Source organism: Diaporthe amygdali (assembly GCF_026229845.1).
Source record: "Diaporthe amygdali strain CAA958 chromosome Unknown NODE_31_length_594919_cov_65_084759, whole genome shotgun sequence".
Classification (NCBI taxonomy): Eukaryota; Fungi; Ascomycota; class Sordariomycetes; order Diaporthales; family Diaporthaceae; genus Diaporthe; species Diaporthe amygdali.
The window spans coordinates 143,716-162,324 of NW_026517051.1; the positions used below are offsets into that span (position 1 = coordinate 143,716).

The following is an 18,609-nucleotide window of genomic DNA, read 5'->3' on the forward strand; positions in this document are numbered from 1 at the left end:
GACTGACTCTTCGTGTCGGCCCATATTCCTATAGAGTTGACGTCGTGTTTCGAGACGCGGGTCCCAGGGAGAATTCATCCGTGTCTCTCCCATCGAGGCTGCTTGCACTCCGGGAATCCCATCATCCTGGACTTGTAGGATACCGTGACAATTGTTGCTGTGGCTGCGGGCGACGTCCAGACGGGAATCACCCAAGGCAGGATTGCGGCCGCTCGACTGTTGAAGTCGAGCGGTAGCCACTCCATGCATCTCCATCCTCGGAAATCTGCCGCGTCAGGAAATGAAAGCCGGATGCGCAGACGGAAGGGTGATGGTGATCCGCGGCGATGGTGTCCCCCAGGTCAGTGTCCCGAAAGCAGTACCGGCTCATGTCCAGCATTTATGACCTGATTGCCAGCCTGGACTGCCAAATAGCTTGGGGCGTTGTTGGAAATCCGGCAGTGCTGTCGACCCAGAGCCCGAGAGATTTCTCCTTGAGCCATATGCGTTGGAAGTCAAAGCCAGTGGTGGTTTGGTATGGTGTTCAAATTGTTGCTCGCCCAGACTTGGATGTAAGACGGATTGGGTCAAATGGCTCGAATCAGGCATTCTTTGTGAGGACGTGATGGATCCTTTCCTGGAATTCGTGCCAGCCTGCCGCTGTCAATCTGCCGCCAGTCTGCTGCCGTAGTTTCATCCGATTCATATCTGCTTAAAGGCGCCCCTCCTCTGAAAATGAACCAGGTCTGAAATGTCGTGAGGCAGACCGGGAGATAGACAGGCTCGGGTCTGTCAATGTGTACTCGTACTCCCACTACCATACCACGGTAGTGCAGCCTGCCGGTAAGGGTATGCAAGGTTCACCGGCATACGCCAGCAGCGCCAAGCCGTGTGTCGCATGCATGGGGTCGGCCTGGGCTGTCCGGGTGTGTGATATGCAGGTGGCGATGCGGGTTGGTCTGCTGTTGATGCTGTTGTGTGCTGTGCTGGCTATGTAGTAATTGATGCCTGGTCTGAGAACCCTGCAAAGGTCTGGATGGAGACGGGCGGGCCAACATCGTCGTAAATCCGGTTGTGAGAAAAACACCAGAACAGAAAGATGGAAACAAACTGAAGAAACAGAGAGGGAGTGAGAGAAAGAGAGTGAACGAGCAAGAGAGACAGAGGGAGACGCAGGAAATCCCACCCGTTCTCTTGTCATCTCCTTTCATCTTCCCAACGGCACTTTATCGAGTGCGGGAGCTTGGCCAAGGCGTCGGTGGAGTTTAGGTCATGCCCGAGGTAATTTTGGCTGCTTGAAACGGCTTTTCTGGGTGGTCCCCGCCATGCTGTCTGTCTGTCATTCTTTTGGTCCGTCGTTTTGCTGTCATGCTGCTGTGTCTGTCTGCCCATGACTGACTGGGCTGGGCTGGGCTGTCTGATCTGGTCTGGTTTGGTTTGGCTGGGGCTGCCCATGTCATTCTCCCCACGCTTCCATTCCAGCCCCAGACAGAGAGAGGTGAGCGTTGCAGTTTGTGCTGCCAACCCAGCACTTTCATATTTTTCCTTGCCTCCCCTTGGGCCAGAGTTTGAGGACGTGTATGGCGAAATTTGTCATTCCTCCACGAGGATCATGACAAGAATTTCGAGAACTGCTGCCGTTGCCGTCATCTGGTCAAATAAGTCTGATCCATCGGGATCTGCTGCTCTTCTCCCCCCCAGTCGCCACAGGGCTGAAGGGTTCTGCTAGAGCGGGTGTGTCAATTGAATCGGGGAACATCGCAGGTGTGCCAACAAACAGCAACAGAACAGCAACGAGGGCGTCACAGGAGGGCAGACAGCGAAAAGAGAAGACAGAAAACGATGAAAAGAGGGAAAGAGGCGAAATGAATGAGAGACGAGGGGAGAAAGTGGGCAGTTGGGCCGGTTTATGTGTCTCGAGGGGAAGTATCCGGTACATTGGAGCTAGCAGCACGAGCAGCAGCCAGCAGCCAGCAGCCAGCAGCACCACCCATGTGCCATGTGCTGTGCTGTGCTGGGTGTGCTGGGTGTGTGCCTTCATTCTGCCGTCTCTCCTTCTGTTGCCCCCCCAAAAATGAACGAGAGAGTGTGTACTCCCACTCTCTCATTTTCCTTTCTTTATTACATTCATTCACCTACTCATTAATGATTTTCCTCGAAACACATTGATTGTAATTGTCTCCCCCCTATCCTGTGTCATCTGTCACCGTCATCTGTTGGGCTGTTTCGGCCCGCCCCTCAAAGCTGAAGCATCCCCCCCTCGGTCAACAGAGTTCGTCATCTCCATTTTGCCCCCTTCCCAGTGGCAGCCCACTCTCTTATTCATTGTTCATTGCTGATGAGTTGGCTGCCACTGGGATGGCACATCTTGATTTTCTTGTTTTCCGTGTAATCCAATGACACATCTGTCGTGTCCTACGATCATCTCCATGCTGTTTGTTGTGGCTGCACCAACGCTCAATTTTACTAAACCCCCCCCTCCCCTCCCCCCAAAGTCACTCACTCCCAACCCATCAGTCTCCTCCGTCCCCGCTCCTGGGATCGTGGCTTGACGGACCCCACGGGTCTTTTTTTTTTACACCATCAAACTCGATCAATGAATGGGTCTCTCAAACATGCCGACTTCTCCGAGAATGGCCTTGACGAGACTCACCAAGGCTTCACCGAGTAATGCCGTCTTTTTGAACCTGTACTGCGGTTATTATGGCCAGACACTGAAATGTGCTGCACGTCAACCTGGCCTGTGATGTCCATCCATGCATATCCAGTTCATCCTCCACCCTGGTCTGTCTCGAGATCTCTTCACCGCACCGCACCCACGACAGTGATCACACCCACTCACGCACCCTCTGCAAAGCGGTGCATATTCGCAGGTTGGCAGCTTTTCCCTAGCATCTTCTTGGCACATAAACCGCGGCTTTAATGAGCCAGGCTAGCTCTCAGACCGCTTCCCTTCTTCTCCCCATGGCCTCGTCCGTCCTTCCTAGTCGTTGCCTTGAGCCTATCTGCAACTGAGCAGAACAGAGCGAGCGTGACCAGCTGTTTCACTACCTCAGAAAAGCATCTGTTCGACGGACGACCTCATCCCAAAGTCAAGGATCGCCAGAGGCGACGCTACCTGGCAATCCACCGGGCGACAAGTCGGGCTGAAACGAATCATCGGCCATTGATGCAGATCCGTGTCGCTCGACCGGGCCCCACGGCCTGCGGTCCAAGGTTTCTGGCTCCAGTTCTGGTCCAGCTTCTAGCTCTGGTTCCATTTCCATTTCCATTTCCAGCTGGCTCTCAACCTGCTGAGGATGGAGAACAGTTGATTCTGGCACATGTCTCACGGGCCCTCACTCAACTGCCAGCAAATTATACCATGCCCAACTGATTGTCAACTCGCGACCGTCACAGCACGGCATCGCAAATGTACAAGCCAATTCCAATTGTCAGCCAGCAGGGGCCCGTCAGGCCAGGCGGTGATATCACAGCATGTAACACGTCGGCATGAAGAATTAGACTGGGAATGGTTTTCACTGTCGTGCCACCTGCCGAGAACATACACGCCCCCTTGGTCTGCAGCCACACGCCACTTAGACACCCCGGGCGGCGACATTCTCGAGCCAAAATCCCGTCCCTTGCGGGAACCAGCAGGGATCTTGGCCATCATGGGTGAAGCAAGGCGCCCGATAGTGTGCCAGCACATGTCATGCCAACTAAGATACAATACAAGCTACCTCGCTTACGAAATTTGTGGAAGGTGAATTACTTCTTCCATACAACTTCCCAATGTGAACTCACGTGCATATAATTCACAGGGATGCAGCCATGAGACAGCGCCATGACCGCTGCACTATAACCACGGACTGTTTCCTACCAAAAGGTCAGAATTCCAGAACGCCTGCTGGAATACAGTGCAGTCTTGCATAAACGTGCCGTCAGAAGTCCCAAGTGGGATACTCAATACCATTCTTCGATATCTAAGCTTATCTCTTTTTCTCCTTGACCTTCCTTGCTATATTTCTCAGAGTGATCGGCTCTACATTGATGCTATAAAGAGGCTGGCCGTCTTGTCCTCGAAGCTGCTCATTCGGCTGCCTAGGCACAGACAGAGGGAGAATAAAGCCATCCCGATCTGTGCTAAATGCTTCTAGTGCTTGGATCATTCTGCTGGTGAACCTGTCGTCACTATCATCGTCCTGCTCCGCGGCCCTCAGAGAAGCGATTGCTTCCTTCTCCGGATGCCTCCACCACTCTGTCGCCTCCCCCCACTCAGCAGCAAGCCAATTCCGTATCTCAGTATAGACGAGCCTGAACCGATGGTGCTGCATCCATGAATCCATCGATTTCATGTGGTCTTGACCCGACTCGCCTTCGGTATCCCACCTCCGCAGCAGGCGGCTAGCGAGTGCCGTGACCACTGCCAGGCCCAGGGCGAGCCAGGGTGACCACTGCCCAACTGCCCGGAAGGTCTCGGACTCTGGGATATCCGGGAGGCGCCCGGCTCCGCTCCTGGCGAAGGACGCAACTACAGGTAGCCATGTCACGTAGCCCAGCGTGGTCAGGGTGTACACGGCCATGGCGATGAGCTTGGCAGCCTGGTATCTCCTTGGAGATAGCTGGGGTTCCAGAAACGACAGGTCTTGAAGCCTCACCTCCCGCATTCGAAAGTACCAGGACAGCGTATGCGCAGCGATCCGTATCGGGACGTCGACGACGGAAAGGAAGGGGAGGCACTCGAGCAAGAACCAGTAAAGCTGCAGGAACCGTACGATCACAATCGCTGGAAACATCTTTGGCCCCTTCCATGCCGATGGCGGGTAGAGCACTCGCTTTGCAAGCAAACGCACAAAGACATCGTTTCTGGAAGCCCGACGGTCCGCAGCTAGTATCCGGATCGATGGCGCAACCATGAGACAATTCCTCAAAGACTGTAGAACGATGAGCCAGACCAAGTCCGCAAGCCGAACAACATCTGGCACACGGACAATGCCGCCGTCAGCACCAGCCGGCTGTGCCAACGACACATCGGTGACGTTGACGCTGCCCCAGACCACCGAGCTCATCGAATCGCCAGGATAGCCGCGGAAGAGCGTGCGCAGTTCCATCCCGGCACAGGGGTCGGACCACGCGCCGTCCCCGCCCCGGCGGGACAGGACGAGCGAGGCGGCCGTCTTCGAGTACAGCCTCGTGCTGTTGAAGGCCAGCGCCAGGTTGCACGCGACGAGCAGGCAGGTCCAGCTGTGGACGAGCGGGGCCAGGTTCCTGCCGAGGAGGCGCGGGCAGAAGAGCGCGCAGGCGAAGGACGCGTACGTGGCCCACGGGACGATGCAGCCGACGGCGTCGATGTCCCCGTCGTACTGGGGCTCGCGCTGGAGGGCCAGGGCTATCCCGTGGACGGCTGCGGTGGATGAGTAGGACACGGCGAACGCCAGGGCGCCTGCTGTCAGCCACTCGTGCGCGTGGCCGAACAGGGCGAACGCCGTGGTCAGGTAGAAGAGGCTGCGCTGGAAGCTTGTGTAGTTGCCGCTGACTGGGTAGACGCAGTAGACTCTCCTAGCCTCGGTGGTGGTCGAGGCCGACAAGTTCATGATGAAGCTGGAAATCGTAGGGCAGACTGGGTCAATCTGTACATCATGGGTTTGTCGGTTTTGTGTCAGTCAAAAGGGCCTATCCCTTGCAATCTACATATTGCTGAATGCCGGGGAGCTCTTAGGGAGGTCCATGAGGGGAATGTGTAAGGCTGACTGAGGCTCAGCCCTGAATATCCAAGTGCCCATGTGGCTTATTGTGCTATAGTCTTGGCGCAGTTGTGAGATCATTCAATGACCAACGACGATTCGATATCAGATGTAGCTGCATGCGCCAAGCTCAAATTGGAAGCCCGGTTCCGAGAGGATTAAGCATTACAAGCAGCTGGTTCATGGGGCCCTCTACAGCCTCTACGGAAGCTGTTGTTGTTGTTTTTGTTGTTGTTGGCAGCGCGCAAGCCAAGCTTGGCGACCAGGTGGCAGGTCGAGATGGGAGCCGCCTTGGGTCAATTAAGGTTGCAGCAGCAGGAGGTTACACAATCGCTCATTTATCGCCTAGCGCTCTTTGCGGGTGCCACTGCCGCTCACGCTGGGGCTGGCGCTAATGCCTCTTGTGTCTCCCGCTCCCTAACATCTAACTGGTGTCCCCATTTGGGAAATTGTCGAGAAAACAAAATAATGCCGCCGAAGAGGAAGTCTAGTCAGGCAGACGGCGTGGTGGAGGACGTGCCGCGCCGGTCCACGCGTCAAAGAACGTCAACGGCGGCAGCGCGTGAGGCCACAGCCAGCTCCGCGGGCGGGCAAGGCAAGGCAAAGACTGCCAAGCAGCCAGCCACGGCGAAGAAGGGAACGTCCGAGGCCAAGTCAGACGAGGCCAAAGTGAAGGAGAATGAGGGCGAGAGCGGCCACCAGCCTACACCGGCTGCAAAGAAGACGGGCAAAGCCGATGGCGTCAAGGTCAAGCAGGCGTCGGCCAAGTCCACAACGGCCAAGTCGACAGCAGCAGAGGCAGAGGCAAAGTCAAATGGAGAGGAAGCATCAGGCAGGCAGTACTGGCTGATGAAGGCCGAGCCCGAGTCGCGGCTCGAGAACGGCGTGGACGTCAGGTTCTCGATCGACGACCTGGCTGCCAAGAGCGAGCCTGAGCCGTGGGATGGTATGTTCTTCTCTCTCAGGGTTCGGCATCACAGGTTGATGCTGTCGCAGATCACGACTGACAAAATTATTCATGGCATAGGTATCAGGAACTTTGTTGGTATGAACATCCCTCATCAATTTGAAGCAGGGAAAAGGCCCTCCTCTTGAAACATTGCTAACAGTCAGCACATTGGCCCCACAGCTCGCAATAACCTCCGCGCCATGAAGAAGGGCGACCTCGCCTTCTTCTACCACTCCAACTGCAAGGAGCCCGGCATCGTAGGGACGATGGAAGTCGTGCGAGAGCACTCCCCAGATCGTGAGCATCCAGCATATAACACAGCCCGTCATGTCAGTACCTCAGCTAACAAATACCCTCCAGTCACCGCCCACGACCCCAAATGCCCCTACTACGACCCCAAGTCCAAGCCCGGCGACCCCAAGTGGAGCGTCGTGCACGTCGAGTTCCGATCCAAGTTCGCCGCGCCCATCGGCCTCAAGGAGCTGCGCGAGATGGGCGCACAGGGTAAGCCGCTGGAGGGGATGCAGATGCTCAAGCAGTCGCGCCTGAGCGTCAGCCGCGTGAGCGCCCAGGAGTGGGAGTACCTGGTGGGCGTGGCCAAGGAAAGGGCCCAGGACGGGGAGTGAGAGGCGTGTTGTAATGAGCTGTCGGAGAGAATGGCTTGGCACCACCACAGCGCCCAAGGAAGAAGAGAACAACCCCAAGCAGGACACCCTTCTCGTAAGAAAACCTCTAGTAGAACAGCGCATGTGGGATAACCTGATCCGGGATAATCTCTTATGATATAATCAAATCTGGATTGCTCCGTGGAGTCTGAGATGATGACGATAACAAGTACCTAGGTATCTAGGCGAGGGTATCTCTTCTACTACGTACATAGACCCCCCGGGTTCAGGGGTTTTCCAACTTGCGCTTAGTATGTTCCAGCACTGTACGGACATTCTCGTCCAGTTCGGTCCTGCTGAGGATGGGATCGATCCAAGCCACAGTCTTGGCCGCCAGCTTGCCCTTGTCCTCCGTATTCTCTGTTTGTGTCTTGAGTCTTGCCAGAACCTCGCGCAGCGCCCTGGGGAACTCGACTGTGGTGACATCGACACCAATCAACGGCTGCCGGACAAGACAGCCACAGGTGGCCGGGTGTCTTGGGTAGTCCTCGACCATGGCATCCAGGACGTGCTGGATGATGGCAGCCTGGACCGAGACGGTTGTAAAGGTAGCGAACATGTCGAAGAATGCCTCGGCAGCGGGTGCGTTGAAGAAGGGCTGTTTCCTGGCGACGTCAAAGACGGCCTTGGGTATGGCACCCTGCAGTGCGGGACTCTTTTCCAGCTTCCGGATCGCCTCGTCCGAGAAGACCTTCCGCGCCTCCTTGGCCTTCTTGCTGTTCTCGTCCGCCATCGGGTCGGGCAGGATCTCGGTGTCGGCGAACTCGTCCTCCTCCGAGTCATCGTCGCCAAGCCGCAGGACATCACCATCCTCAACCGTCTCCTCGGCACGTGCGCCCTCAAGGCCTTTCCTCCCGCCCTTCTTCCGCTCCATCTTGGCCAGCCACTCCATCTCGACGCGGGCGTACTCCAGCCACAGGTCGGCGGTGGAGTTGCAGAAGCGGCACCCGCGCATGAACATGCCGCGCGCGCCCTCCATGTCGCCGTCGCCCGCGGCCCGCCTCCCGGCCCTGGCCCACAGGCCCGGGTTGACGGGGTGCATCCTCAGGGCGCGGGTCATGATCTTCCTCCACCTCTTGGTGGCCTTGGCGCGCGCGGCGTAGTCCAGGTAGTCGGCCCACAGCTCGAGGCTGCCCGGGTGGCGGAAGACGGCGCGCTCGTAGATGTTGAAGACGCGGGCGTTGCTGGCGTGGGACGTGGAGTGCTTGATCCTCTTGCGCAGGCACCGCTTGGCGCGCAGCTTGTCGAGGGACAGCTCCCAGGCGACGTAGGACTGGAAGTGGTGTGGCTTGCAGCCGGGCCCGAGGACGAGGTGCTCGAATTCGGTGCGCTTGGAGACGAGGGTGCGGATCTCGTCCTTGGTGAAGATTTCTTTTTCCTCAAACTCGCGCAGCTGGGGGACGGCGCGCTCGAGGTGGAAGCGCGCCTTTTCGGCGACGTTGGCCATCTTGGTGGAGGTTGTGGGATGGAGGCCAGTGGATGTGGTGTGTGGCGATGGTAACAGTGGTGATTATCTCGTGGGAGAAGTGAACTGTTGTGCTGTCTTCACTTTTGGGTGGTAATCGGAATTGGCAGTGGGATTGGAGCTGTGGTTGACGATCGCAAGGCTGTGGTGGTTTTTGGTGTTGAAAAGTCAAAGTCGAGGATGGGCGTTGTAAACTTTTTAGTGGGGCAGGCTGGTGGGGCCTGCGATGAACTAGGGTGGTGCCTGGGCTAGAGGGCGCTAATGGCCCGTAGGAGGGGAGGATCTGCTCTTTTTTGCACCTTGCCAGTGCTTGCCCAGTAGGAAGCTCAGGAACTGATGGGTACGTACTTGGCGGCAGGCTGGAGATGTGACGTACCAAGGCCTGCCGAGGCTGGGGCTGCTGGGCTGCTGCTGCTGCTGGGGCTGGCTGCTGGGGCTGCTTTTGCTTGGGCGGAGAGCTGTGAGACAAAAACAGCCCGAGCAAACCGAAAGACGCGCCCTGTCACAGCAAGTTGGAGAGGATCGATCGGATCAGCCCAGCTTACTGCCCGTTACAAGAGATACCCGTCGTGCCCGTCTACCTTGACCTTCCCTAGCGTAGTGTAGTACTGTGCCATGTAACAATGTATCCATGTATCTACCGTGTAACTCCCCTTGTTGACTGTGACTGACCAGACAGACATTCCGTGATCTGATCTGATCAATCCTGTGCCGCAATTCCCCTTCCCTCTCCCCCTCCCAAAATAATCCAAACCAGCCTTCCAAATTCTTCTTCACCTCAACCTGAAGCTGTCTTCCTCCTTCTTCTCCTCCTCCTCCCCGTCTCTCGTGTCTTCAATTGCCCTTCTGATGCCCCTCTGATCGATCGGTGCCGTGTTCCCCTCCACGATGGCGGCGTCTAGGTACAAAGACAAGGATGACGGGCAGCTCTTCTCCTTCAGTGGAGTCTGGGTCAGCTACCTGCACACCATCCTCGCATATTGTATGTTCTTGTCCCTACCCTCGTAGCTATCACGAGTCCACGCGACAAGTTGACTGGCTGACTGACTGACTTACTTCTACAGCTGCTTTTGTCAGCGCATTGGTCGTCGGCACCTCGCTCCACTACCACAAGATTGTCCAGAACGAATGGTTCGGATATCCCCAGGAATGGTTCCCCTCCGTGTCCGCCACAATAGGCGACCGATATCCCGAGCGATCCTTCTTCCAGCTGTTTATCGCATTGACTTCTGGTCAGTCTCCCCGAAATCTCGCTCCAAAACCACCCAGACAGCCCCAAAAATCAATCCAAAATACCCAAGACTGACTTGTTCCGGCAGGTCCGAGATTCGCCCTCGTGGGCTTTTGGTACCTCCTCTCGCGCAGACCCGCCCACAAGCTCCCCGCCTTCGTCGCCTTCTGGGGCGTCTTCCGAACCCTCACCTGCGGCGGCTGGACCTATGTCACCTCCACCGACGACCATGACTGGCACGATGTCTTCATGATCTCCTACCTGCTGGCCACCATACCCTGGACCTTTGGCTGCATTGCCCTCAGCCCGCCCAACCCAACTGCGATCAAGTACAGGAAATACGTGTCGGGCGCATTCTACGGCAGCATCATCCCCCTCATATACTTCTTCATTCAGCACAAGGTACACCGAGTGCCAGGAGGTACGTTCAGACTCTAGAGAAACAAGCAAGGGACGAAACCGAACGAAGGTGGACTAGACACGAGGAAGAGAATAAAGACTGACATGCGCCCAACAGCTTACACGACCTACGCGTTCTTCGAGTGGTCCCTCGTCCTCCTCGACGTCGCATTCGACGCAGTCACCGCCCTCGACTTCGACTCCTTCGAGGTAGTTATCAGGGACGTCAAAGGAGTCAGCAAGGGGTATGTCCAATGGCTTCCCAAATAGATCTTCTAAGAAAAAGAGGGAGCAAGTACCAGCGAACCCCGCCCTGTTGCTGTACACTCCAGCGTACACGCACACACTGCGGAATACAATGATACGCATCCCGGTGACCGAGACGGTTCTAAATGTCGTGTTTCTCTTCTAGTGCCAACTCCTCGTCTGTGTCCTCAGCTGTGCTTGAAAAGGAGAAGGAAAAGGCCACCGCTGGCGTCTCCACCTTGCCCTTCGGCACCAACGCCGCCCTCGACATTGTGGCAGACGTCTACCATGGCTTCGTCTTCTGGTCAATCCTCACCAGCCTCGGGGTCCTCGTCTGGTACTTCCCGCTCTGGTACATGGGCATCTCCGGCTACGAGGCTTTCGTCATGTCTACCATCTCGCCCTTCCTGCTGTCCATAGCCCCCCTCAGGGCGCTGGTTGTCCGGAACCTGCGCATCGTCCACCTGCTGTCTCTCACTGGCCTGCTGGCCTTCCTGGTCCCCGGTCCTGTGGGCCGCCTCAGCACCGTCGGCTTTGCGGTCTGGATGCAGTGCCTGGCTTGGTCTGCCACCTTCTACGCCGACTCTGCCCACGAGGGCCGGCTCGAGTCTAGAATCATGGCTTGGATGGCTGGCCTGCTCGTCTCCAGCATTGCCAAGTTCATGTGGCAGACAAACAACCCTATCTGGCCTATCATGCATGGTGCAAACGGGGGCTGGAACTATACGGCTCTGTTCCTTGCTGTCCCTGCTGCTCTGAGGTTCACCCGGCGTGGAGTCCTCAGCGGTGGGGACAATGGCTCGAGAAAGGACGGCTCGGCCCTGCTCTCGGCACTCAGCTTCGGTGGCCTGATGTTTGGCCTACATTCCCTCCTCTCCGACAGCAGCACAATGATCCTCTGGGTCTGGGATGGCTATCCCATTCGTGGTCCTACCGCCAACACCTCGGCCTGGTACACCATCTGGGCAATGACTGGCGGCCTTCTCCTCGGTCTTTTCCGCCCACAGGTGGTCAATACCTACGCCTTCTATGCCTTTGGCTGTGTCGGCGCCACGATCCTGACCTACTCCAGCCACTGGTTTGGCTACCTCGGTGCCCTCATCACCGCCACCTTCTTGATGGCCATCTCCCACCCTCTGATCACTAACGCAGCCAAGAAGAACCCTGCCGTCACCTTCGGTCTGGGCTTCTTTTTCTACAACTTCCTAGTGCTCTTCCACGTCTGGGTTGTTGCCTACGCCTTCGTGCCCGGTGGCCCACTAGTCCGCGAGCATACCGACTGGGTCATGCTCACCACGTTCCTGCTGATCGGCGCCGGCTTCTTGGACATCAACAGAATCAATTCATCCAAGAAGGCTGGGAAGCGGCCTGTCAGGAATTCCACGTCTCCAAAGCCGCACCGAAGATATCATCTGTCAATTCTCGGTGTCTTGAACCTACTCTTCCTGGGCTCAGCCTTCCTCCGCTTCCCCACAAACGACTACAAGCCCTACCACGGCGACGCGAACCTCATCACCGCGGGCATCTGGACCATCCACTTCTCTCTCGACAACGACATGTGGAGTTCTGAAGTACGCATGCGCAACCTGATTAAAGAATTGGAAATCGACGTCATCGGCCTGTTGGAGAGCGACCTTCAGCGTATCATCATGGGCAACCGCGACACAACTCAGTACCTCGCCGAGGATCTCGGCATGTACGTCGACTACGGCCCAGGCCCCAACAAGCACACATGGGGGGCCGCGCTGCTTTCCAAGTTCCCAATCGTCAATTCGACGCATCATCTCTTGCCGAGCCCGGTAGGCGAACTCGCGCCCGCGATCCACGCGACACTGGACGCCTACGGCACACTAGTAGACGTTTTCGTCTTCCACTCCGGTCAAGAAGAGGACCCCGAGGACAGACGGCTGCAGACTGAGTACCTGTCCAAACTCATGGGCTCAACTGATCGGCCGTCCATATTGCTTTCATATCTCGTCACCAAGCCCGGCGAGGGCAACTACAACACCTACGTCTCCGACGTCAGTGGTATGCATGACATCGACCCAACGGACTGGGATCGATGGTGCGAGTACATCCTTTATAAAGGACTGAAGCGGACAGGCTACGCGCGAGTGAGCCGTAGTACCATCACCGATACGGAGCTGCAGGTCGGAAAGTTCGTGGTGCCAAAGACAGAAGAGGAGAAAGGCGGGTTCTTCGCTGCCGAAGAGGACAAGAGAGACAGGAGGATAAAAGAGGCGGAGATCGAGGAGTCGAAGAGATTCCCTGCCCTATTCAAGGGCAAAGGTGTACGCGGACATAGGTATCATGTCTTCAACGAGCCGCGGTACTATAATTTCTAGGCATGTAGATGATGGGTTGGAAACGCGACGGCTAATTACGACTTAATGAGAGGGTAATGACTGGTGATCAAACCAGCCTATCAAAACAATGGGCAACTCGAGGTGTACGGTGGCTTATGTCTGGGATAAGCCTCTATTCTGTAATTTTGGTGTATGACCAACTCAATAGCGTCTCATGTTCTCTTAGCGAATTATGCTATACAAATGCTTTCTCTATATCCAAGCAGATTGAGTGGTGGACTCTACAGCTCCGTTTTGATGCAGCTTCGTTTTGATACTACCTAGGTGACATTAGACGTCTCAGCCGCCCACAGAACAATCGCGGAAATCGCGGAAAGGAGCGTCTTTATATATATTTATACATATTGCACAGCAAGAGATATCACAGGGACATGTAGATTTGTAGTCAGAGACCTCGGATGGACGGATTTAGTACAGAAGCTGCTAAGAAACTCAATTCTATTTCAATGACTCTCCCTGGCCCCCTCCTGAAGCCTGACACCAAGCGACCAGGAAGTTGACGCACCCATATATACATACCCCCAACTAAGCATATCGCCAAATTGAACATTATTAAAAGAACCTCTTCAATTCATCAGCTATCTCAATAATCATCAACATTATTTACAATTAGGTTGAAGAATATATAGGGCCTCAGTGGGTATTGTCACCCAGTATGCGAGCAGGATCAAAGAATAGCTGAACAATCTTAAATAGCGATTCAGGGCGCGAGTCTTTCATCGATGTCCAATATAGCCGTCATGCTCGATCTCGTTGGTGCTCTCTCCTATGTTCGTCGCCGCTGGCCAGAGTCTGAGGCGAGGGAAACTACTAGGACGACAATACTACTGAGTCGCTCTCCTTAGCGAATCACTTTATTTTGACATGAGAGCTAGCGTTAGTTTAAGTTGGTGTTGTCGCCAGATCTGTTCCATAACAACGCGGTTCCACACGACCACGCTCACGGGAGAATTCAGAATCGCGTGGGCTCTTGTACACATAAGCTGATCATATCGGGATGACTAGTTGAATTGGCGATGCCTAGTCATGATGCAAACATGTTGGCCCATATTCATTGCGTACTCACTTGTACTCTTGATACGCGTTATACCACCTCCGTTTCACAGAACGTATCCGAACCCGACAACCGGTTAGGCCGTTATGGCAAAACCACTGCGATCCGATTTACCAGCAATAAATGACTGCTCAAGATAATTCAAATGATGTGCTATACGATCGAAACATTGCTTTTCAAAGTCTTGTTGATGTTTGCAAGGCACAAAAGCTGCCCGAATTACAAACTACTGCCAAGTCGCTACCTCCGTTTCCAATAGTACCACCGTCCCACGATTTGAACCCGCTTTAGTCCCGATGGAAATGTTTCTATCTCCTTTTCTATCTCCTGTCCTAGAACAGCGCCGCCATCCAGAAGAGCTTTACACATCCGAAAGTTGCTATCACACTGTGCCTCTTTCAACAAAGTGCACATCCAGTCATCCCTGCTGTCCTTGTCAAAGTCCTTTTTACTCGCCATGAAGTCTACGAGATCCGAACTCCCATGTTTGGCTGCCAGTCTTAGGACAGTACGGTAGAGATCCTGGGGATCTTCGATGTCGAGAGTTTCCAGAAGCACCTTAACGAGATCCGATCTCCCATGTTCGGCTGCCATTGTTAGGACAGTGCGGTAAATATGCTGGGGATCGTCGATGTCGAGACGTTGCAGAAGCACCTTCACGACTTCTTCCTGTCCCTTGATGCGCTCCTCGTCACGTCGCTGATCTCCGTAGTACCTCTCTAAGCTTGACAATGCATACTCAATCGGCAATTTATTTTCATGCCTTTCATTTGGGTTCTGATGCAAACTGTCGATCAGGTAACGTATGATATCCACGTTGTGTGAAAATTGTGCAGCAAGAGAGATGAGTGGTTTTTCCTTGGCTTCAACATCCATGTTAGCCCCATGATCAAGTAGTTTGATGAACACCTCAAAATTCCCACGCATGACGGCCTGGCGCAAGGCGCTGTCTCCTGAAGTCCCGCAGGCCTCTATACTCGCTCCAACACCCAGAAGGAGGTCAACGGCAGTAGGGTTCTCATAAACGACTGCTGCCATTAGGGGTGTTTCCTGATATAGCTTCGCCTCGAGCTGAAGACCAATTTCTGATATAGTTGCTTTGGTGAATCCCTCCGAGGTGTTGTGTTGGCCAAAAAGAGCTTTGTAGATTGATGAGTCTTTACGTATGGCTCGGTGTAGTAGGCCCCCGGTTTCGCTGTTCGGTAACTCTGCCTGAATTCTTTCTCGAGCACAGAACTTAATGAGCACATCGACCATTGCCCCAGGGCCAAACTCAACAGCGTCAACAATCGCAGACCGAAATCTGGAATGAAGTGTCGGGCTTTGCGAACTACAAAGTTCTGCTTGAGAATCATCAGGCATTCTCAGATGAGATAGTATAGGCTTGAATTCCAGGAGTAGCTCGACAAGTTGCAAATGTCCACCACGGACGGCGAAATTAAGGGGCATTCGTGGAGGTTCACCTTCGCAGGCGATTATCTCTTCGTCACGCAAAAGGTTGCTCTTGAAGACGCTTGCTATGCCGAACCATGCGGCTATATGAGCCCTCTTGCACGGAACTTTCACTAGAGATCTCCTGTTCCAAATCTTCCAGGACATCTCAAGGGCAGCCCGATCGTCAAAAAACTGCTGAATGCTCTGTGGAAGCTGTTGAGCGTCGCGAGCGTGATCGCCCCAGTGTAATGCTGCATAATGGCAGAAAGGATATTCCGGATCCTGTGGTTCTTCGTTTATCTTGTAGTTGCATTGTGCAGCCCATTGTTGAGTCCGATCGAAGGCGAGGTATCGTACGCAGACGGTCGCCATTTCAACATTCGCGCCAGGAAAAAATCCGTCCTTGTCCTTCTCGTCTTCGAAATACTCCACAGCAGTTTGATGTACCAGGCGGAGAATGGATTCTGCATCTATGCGCACCAATCCGAGGCAGACAGAAAGAATTTCCTCCTGTGAATAGAGACTCTGCTCGTCAATTTGCGGCTCATCTTCGACAGCAAGCGCATGCTGGAGTTCTGCCACTCTAAGAGGTCTTTTGGCGCACACAACCCACGAGATGACCTTGGTACCAAGATCTGCATCGCATCTATTCTGACATTTGATCCTGTCCCAGGTTTTTTGATAATAATCGGAATAATTCCGAGGTGCGGATTTCAAGGTCCTGCGAATTTGAGTTGGCATGCGTTCGGCCATTACGCAATCGATCATAAGCTTAGCCAACAGGAACCTAGGCTACTTAGTCCACAAAGAAAACAACTTTTTTTTGGGGGGGGGGGGGATGCACTCACATGCCGTCGGCACGTCTCAGAATGACGTCCTTGATCTCTTCCTTAAGCGCAGGATTGCCCTGGACACGCTTGTGCATGAGTTTCATGCGGCTTTGAACAAATTCTCGGATGTCATCCTCTGGAGCCCGGATCTCTAAAGGCCGACATTGAGCAAGTTTTGCGTTGCATGAAATTTCGGGTATTGGCCGTGTAGTCAATAGTATATTAGCACTCGATTTCTGTTGTAACTCTGAGACAAGTGCAATCAAGTCTAGCTGCACGTCGGCACTACATTCATCTAGAGCGTCGATGATGATGAATAGCCGTCGAGTGCACGCAGCAGCAAGCTCGAATAGTAGTTTCTCTATTTCGCCTTTCTGTGGGGAGCTGTGGTTGTTTTGGTGCTTCTCATATAGAGCCTTCAGGCTGTCAGGAAATCGACTCTGCGCCATCTGTTTGGCTAGCTGTTTGGTCAAATTCGAAACATAGCGATGGAACGTTCCTTCTTCCTGATTCTGAGCGTTGCAGAAAATGTACGCTATCGCGGTGCTTTCGTCGCTTGGAAACTGGCAAGATAGGTGGTCTATCACAATCGAACACATGACAGTCTTGCCAGAACCCGGTATGCCGTGACACAGAAGACCTTGGCCCTTTTCAGAAATCCAATCGTGGAAACCTGAAGATTCCAAAAACCACTTGCCAGAGTTTCCTTGCCTTTGTGACAGGTGACCTTGGTACTGGGGCTCATAGTTGTTGCGGTCGAGCCATTCAAGGATCTGTCGTTCCTGTTGACTCTTCTGCTCGTCGTGCATAGACTTGACATGTCTGTTGGTGTCGAGTATGACTTGACTGCAACACAGTGTTGTCAGCAAAATGGTATGCGCTGTTTAGGAAGAGGTCCCCGAGAATTCAGCATGTGCACTGACCTATCTTTGAATTGGTTTATTACATTCAGAAACTGCACGTTCAGCGCAATGCGCAAACGAAGTTGCTGCACTTCTTCAGGGTTGAGTGTGATGCGTTTGCGCCAACTGGGATTCGGATGTTGGTCGGAATGTCCGTTGGCTTTGAAGACTGTCTCAATTTCGTCCAGGAGCTTAGAGCATTCATTTGCCGGAGCTTTCAGACTTTCATATTCGTAGTCCTTGAGTTCCTCCTTAATGAGATCGATACCCTCGAGGACTGCGTAGAGGGATGTGATCCTGTCGATGCCTGGTCAGCCTCTGACAAGAATAAGTGTGCTGTTTGTTCGACTCACTCGCGATCAAGAGACTTTAGGTGTTTAGGAGCATCTTTGAAGCGGTCTCGGTATTTCTTTGCCTTGTCAAAAACCGCAATAAAATCACCCACGCCGAATCCGAAGCTCATTTTCTTATACAGTGAAAACACTGGCCAAGCAAGTGGAACGATCGTAGTCTCAGCAAGAGGAAAGGATATATGTGAGGATTTGAGGTGAGAAAGAATTAGACCGGGGTTTTGGCGTTCTGGCTGAAGTCATCGGCGCAGCCTGATCTGGAGGGGTAATTGTGCTTCGCTGTCCAACGTGGCAAGTTGTTTGCGTGTGAAAAAGAGGCGTCCGTGAGCGAGTGGCTGCGGATCAAGTGTAAAAAGGCTCCGCTGCTATTCTATCGGGGCGGAGGCCCGGTAATGTACATAGAAGGCTGTGACACCGATCTGCATTGCAGGCCGCGTCCCAATAGTCTCTTCCGCCTTGGTAGTCGTGGCCAGAACCCGGTGGAGTAGTGACCCGCAATTCGCTGCATTCTTACATATTTCAGGTATCGCCCGCTGCCCAGCTGAGCGACACGAAAACTGACCCTGCGAATCACAACCTTTCTCGGCCAAAAGGTCTTGGTGCTTATGCGGCCCCGGCGGCTGTGTGGATGCAAACATGCCGGTGTGCCGCACTCCCCGGTCCTAAACGCTGAAAGCTGGACCGCCTGCTTCACACTACATAAGATTTGGGAGTTATTTGTTAGGACTAATCTCCGATAAGGACCCAAAGTTCGACAGCCATGGGGTACAAGAGCCCGAGCACCATGCTAGAGTTCGCAAAGGAGACCACATCCAGACTTCGAGAGCATTGTTCAGCTATCAATAAGGACAAATCCAATCGCAATTTCGCGCGAAAACTTACACTTGAGCTCTGGCCTATTCAAATCTGGCTGAATGTGTAAAGTAATGATCCTCATCTTTGGCTCGAGTTTTTGCTCCCTAGAAAGTTAAAAATATTGATATTTCACAACTCGAAATATCACAGGTCTTAAA

At 54.0% G+C, this 18,609-nt stretch overlaps 5 protein-coding genes across 5 annotated transcripts; 2 read left to right on the forward strand and 3 right to left on the reverse strand.

The window, feature by feature from the left end:
* Window positions 1-3,950: 3,950 nt before the first annotated feature.
* J7T55_000284 (uncharacterized protein) lies at window positions 3,951-5,555 on the reverse strand (the record flags this gene model as incomplete). The annotated part of the gene is made up of 1 exon (XM_053132387.1): window positions 3,951-5,555. One exon carries the CDS (start codon window positions 5,553-5,555, stop codon window positions 3,951-3,953), a length of 1,605 nt encoding a protein of 534 aa, XP_052989522.1.
* A 618-nt stretch (window positions 5,556-6,173) lies between these two features.
* On the forward strand, window positions 6,174-7,280 carry J7T55_000285 (t dna binding protein; the record flags this gene model as incomplete). Its single annotated transcript, XM_053132388.1, has 4 exons — window positions 6,174-6,651; window positions 6,733-6,750; window positions 6,835-6,951; window positions 7,015-7,280. The coding sequence occupies 4 exons, from the start codon at window positions 6,174-6,176 to the stop codon at window positions 7,278-7,280; spliced, it is 879 nt and encodes a 292-aa protein (XP_052989523.1).
* A 265-nt stretch (window positions 7,281-7,545) lies between these two features.
* Window positions 7,546-8,766, reverse strand: J7T55_000286 (uncharacterized protein; the record flags this gene model as incomplete). Its single annotated transcript, XM_053132389.1, has 1 exon — window positions 7,546-8,766. The coding sequence occupies one exon, from the start codon at window positions 8,764-8,766 to the stop codon at window positions 7,546-7,548; it is 1,221 nt and encodes a 406-aa protein (XP_052989524.1).
* A 906-nt stretch (window positions 8,767-9,672) lies between these two features.
* Window positions 9,673-13,005, forward strand: J7T55_000287 (uncharacterized protein; the record flags this gene model as incomplete). The annotated part of the gene is made up of 5 exons (XM_053132390.1): window positions 9,673-9,766; window positions 9,849-10,016; window positions 10,104-10,436; window positions 10,533-10,659; window positions 10,827-13,005. 5 exons carry the CDS (start codon window positions 9,673-9,675, stop codon window positions 13,003-13,005), a joined length of 2,901 nt encoding a protein of 966 aa, XP_052989525.1.
* Window positions 13,006-14,320: 1,315 nt separating this feature from the next.
* J7T55_000288 (ankyrin repeat protein) lies at window positions 14,321-17,709 on the reverse strand (the record flags this gene model as incomplete). The annotated part of the gene is made up of 4 exons (XM_053132391.1): window positions 14,321-16,160; window positions 16,363-17,190; window positions 17,268-17,543; window positions 17,600-17,709. 4 exons carry the CDS (start codon window positions 17,707-17,709, stop codon window positions 14,321-14,323), a joined length of 3,054 nt encoding a protein of 1,017 aa, XP_052989526.1.
* Between the last annotated feature and the right edge of the window lie 900 nt (window positions 17,710-18,609).